The sequence below is a fragment of the Sinocyclocheilus anshuiensis genome, unplaced genomic scaffold, assembly GCF_001515605.1.
Source record: "Sinocyclocheilus anshuiensis isolate Anshui unplaced genomic scaffold, SAMN03320099.WGS_v1.1 scaffold117, whole genome shotgun sequence".
In the NCBI taxonomy this organism is placed as follows: domain Eukaryota; kingdom Metazoa; phylum Chordata; class Actinopteri; order Cypriniformes; family Cyprinidae; genus Sinocyclocheilus; species Sinocyclocheilus anshuiensis.
In genome coordinates this window covers 3,645,643-3,649,631 of record NW_015536624.1, presented here as the reverse complement: position 1 = coordinate 3,649,631, position 3,989 = coordinate 3,645,643, and the positions used below count along the sequence as shown (strand labels likewise).

Genomic DNA, 3,989 nt, shown 5'->3' with positions numbered 1-3,989 from the left:
TCACATCAGCATCACATAAACATCACATCAAAATCCCATTATTACATCAGCATCATGTAAACATCCCATCAGCATCATATCAACATCACAACAACACTGCATCACATCCAGCATCACATCAACATCCCATCAGGCATCGCATCAACATCACATTAGCATCACATCAATATCACATCAGCCTCACTGTCACATCAACATCACAACAACACAGCATCACATCAGCCTCACAACAACACACAGCCGCATCACATTATCACATCAGCATCACATAAACATCCCATCAGCATCACATCAGCCTCACATCAAAATTACATTAACATCACATCCAGCCTCACATCAACATCACATCAGCATCACAGCAGCATCACATTATCACATCAGCCTCACATCCAGCATCACAGCAGCATCACAGCAGCTTCATAGAGCATCACATGAGCATCACAGCAGCATCACAGCAGCATTAAAGCAACACGTGTCTGTGTTTCTGCACGACCGTGATTCTACCGAGAAGGACATGTTCCTGGATGAGAGTCCATCATTTGATGTTGACTTTTGGGTTAGGGTTTGTTTAACAGGCATTTTGTTCAATAGCTAAAGAAGATTTTGATTCAGGTTCATGTCCTGCATGGTAAAATCCTGGTCACTCAGATGTTGAGCATGTGACCTTTTCAGAGCTGTATTTCCACAGGTCCACACTCTCCATGCTGGCTTTCTTGATGAACTTGGGTCTGGCTCCTGTTGGAGAAAAGAAGCAAATATTGATGATAATTCATGTAATATCCATTTACAGACTGCAGACATAGTTTTGGACAGCCATACACTACAGCATTACTTTAGCACTGAAATAAGCTGTCAATCATGATTAAGAAAGCTGTCTCATACATTTGTATATATGGCGTGTTACTCCACTGACAGCTTTTTTTATATATTTTAAAATAATAATTTTAAAATCGATGTAAAAAATGAACAGACTTCCATTGTGAAAAGACCATATAGTGTGTAAACTAGCCCCACCACAGTGTTATTTATGTGTTGAGATAATATTATAGGTTTTAATAATATATTGAATTTTTATTTTTATATTTTTTGGTTTCATTTTAATTTTAGTTTACATTTTAATAGTGTTGCTGTGTGTTTTGTCATTTAAGATATATATTTTTTTATATTTAAAATACAGTATATCTATACCAGTGATGGGCAAACTTGGCCCTTCCAGGCCACTTTCCTGCAGATCTTTCATTTGATCCAACCCTGATAAAACTCACCTGCCTGTAGCTTTCTAGTAGTCTTAAAGACAATGATTAGCTGGTTCAGGTGTATTTGATTAGAGTTGGAGCTAAACTCTGAAGTAAAGTGACCTGGAAGGGCCAAGTTTTCCCACCCCTGATCTATACTAATTGCATTATTTTTATTTCAGATTCAAATTTCAGTACTTTGAATTTAACTAAACAAAAATTTAAAATGTTGAAATTGATAAATTTTTTCTATTACATGCATGTATATAATGACCCTGGTGACCCGGGTGAAGTGTTTAATGTGGTGTCTGCATATACACATACTGTATAGATATGATTAGTCTGAGACTGTGTTACCCTGCACTTTAAACTCAGATTCAGACGGAGAGAGATCCGCCTCCTTCACCCCTAGGGCCTCCATCAGCTCCTCCACATTCATCCTGGCCATCAGCTCTCCGTTCCTGTCTCCGATCTGAGGAAAGCAAACTACACAGTTACACGCACACCAAGCAGGACTGTCACTGCAGGACAGAGAATCAGTGTGGCCTCACCTCTCTGGAGATTTCCAGGTGTTTCCGGGTGTGATGCAGAGCCTGACGGTGCTTTCCCAATGACACGTAAGCGTTACTCAGACTCCAGCAGGCCCGGCCCTCCCCGACCCTACCAGACACACAGAACACGTTACTGCTCAGAGTTGTGCTGATGTGAGAGCGAGTCTGTGTGTGTGTGTGCATGTGTGTGTTCACGGCTCACACCTGTCGTTAAGCTCCTGAGCGATGAGCAGGTGTTTGAGGTGATAATCTATGGCACGTTCATACTCCTGCAGCAGAGTGTATGTGTTTCCCAGACTGTAACATGCCTGAGCTTCCATCACCTGATCCTTCAGCTGCCGAGAGAGCTGCAGAGTTTTCCTGAACAACAGAGCAAAACGACTGTGACAGAACTCACAGAGACTGCATTTATTTGATCAGAAATACAGTAAAAATTGTCAAATATTATTAGATATTAAAATATATGTAAATATATGTTAAAATGTAATTTATTCTTGTGATCAAAGCTGAATTTTCAGCATCACTACTCCAGTCTTCCGTGTCACTTGATCCTTCAAAAATCATTCTAATATGCTGATTTGCTGCTTAAGAAACATTTCTTATTATTATCAATGTTGAAAGCAGTTGTGCTGCCAAATATTTTTGTGGAAACTGTGGTACATTTTCAACTTCAGAAAGTTCAAAAGAACAGCATTTATTCGAAATAGAAATCTTTTGTAACATTATAAATATCCTTACTGTCACGTCTGATCAATGCAATCCATCCTCGATAAATAAAAGTAATAATTTCTTAAAAGAAACACCACACCTCTCCTGAATAAGCCTTATGATTAACAGATTTTTCAAAAGTACTATTCAGTTATTTAGTGTAAAACTGTTTTCAATGAGGGGAAAAATACAGAGCATGTTAACATATAAATACATGCCAAATATGTCTCTCCCTTATTTGTGAGTTGTACCACACAGCCAGAAGCGCACAGTAAATAATCCGTAGACGTATGTAAACTACAACTGTGACGCATCCGTATACTCTTTTATTTTCATTATTTTATTCATTAATTTATTTTGCTTATGTTTGCCTTTATGTGTTTGTTTTTCTTCTTGTTCCTCACAAAACAAGAAATTTGTTTAACAAACAGCTAGTCGTACATGATGCATCCTCTAGATGGCGCTGTAGTCATTGTTACCTGTAATACTCTGTGGCTGCATTGAACTGGCCCAAGAAAATGAGAGCGTTGCCTAGGTTACTGTATGCTCTGCGCTCGGCGGCCTTGTCGCCAAATTCCTTTGCAATGGAGAGACGCTGGAAAAACAAGGAGGGACTGTGTTACTCTGAAACGCAGATCACTGCTAGAATGAGCTGCTGTCTCAGCCGCAGCAGAGACTTCACATCAGCTAGATGAGTAAATGAGCTGATGGTCAGTGGCGTTTTGCTCGTACCTCTCTGTGGAACTTGATGGCCTCTACAAAATTACCCAGCAGGTAATGAGTGTTGCCAAGGTTACCGAAGGCTCTTCCCTGTGCGGCTCGGTCTCCCAACTCCTTAACCAGAGACAGATTCATCCTGAAACAGACAGCGACTCTCTGCATTTCACTTTATTCAAGTAAAAACACATTCATTTTCCCCATAGAAAAACAGATTTTTAACAATAACACCTGCACAATGTGCACTTGTAGTGTACTTCAAGTCTTATATTTTTAAAAAACTATACTTGCAGATAATATAATATTAACTTAAATAAAAGGCAACTTCAAGAGAGACACTTACATGTTTCTAAAGACACTTAAATACACTTTTTAAGTGCACTTTGTAATAATGTTAAAACTAAAAGTTTTACTTAATGTTTTAATAATCTTTTGAAGAAGTACACTTGTTTTGACATGTTGGCTAACATACTAAAACACATGTAAAGTACTTTATTATAATTTTAAATGTAGTGTGTTATTCAGTTACATTTAAAGTTAATATATTTTTTAAAAGTACTAAATTGCAACTCAAATATGAATGTGTAATTGCAAATATTTTTAAGTACATGACATACAGGTTTAAACAGAAATGACATTAAAGTATGGCCTAAATTTAAGATTGCATATAAAATGTCTGTGCATTAACATAAATTAATAAACTTAATCTGATATATATTTGGTATATATATATATATATATATATATATATATATATATATATATATATATCATTTTT

The 3,989-nt window shown here is 37.2% G+C and overlaps 1 protein-coding gene across 1 annotated transcript in view; it reads right to left on the bottom strand.

Moving 5' to 3' along the window:
- The window catches only part of LOC107704761 (G-protein-signaling modulator 1-like), a 32,041-nt gene that overhangs the window by 10,714 nt on the left and 17,338 nt on the right, over nucleotides 1-3,989 (bottom strand). Inside the window, exons 5-10 of the mRNA XM_016507766.1 lie at nucleotides 3,227-3,350; nucleotides 2,974-3,089; nucleotides 1,991-2,146; nucleotides 1,787-1,895; nucleotides 1,593-1,707; nucleotides 665-735 (exon numbers count right to left, since the gene is read on the bottom strand). Coding sequence (XP_016363252.1) covers nucleotides 665-735; nucleotides 1,593-1,707; nucleotides 1,787-1,895; nucleotides 1,991-2,146; nucleotides 2,974-3,089; nucleotides 3,227-3,350 — 691 coding nt within the window. The remainder of the gene's footprint in view (nucleotides 1-664; nucleotides 736-1,592; nucleotides 1,708-1,786; nucleotides 1,896-1,990; nucleotides 2,147-2,973; nucleotides 3,090-3,226; nucleotides 3,351-3,989) is intronic.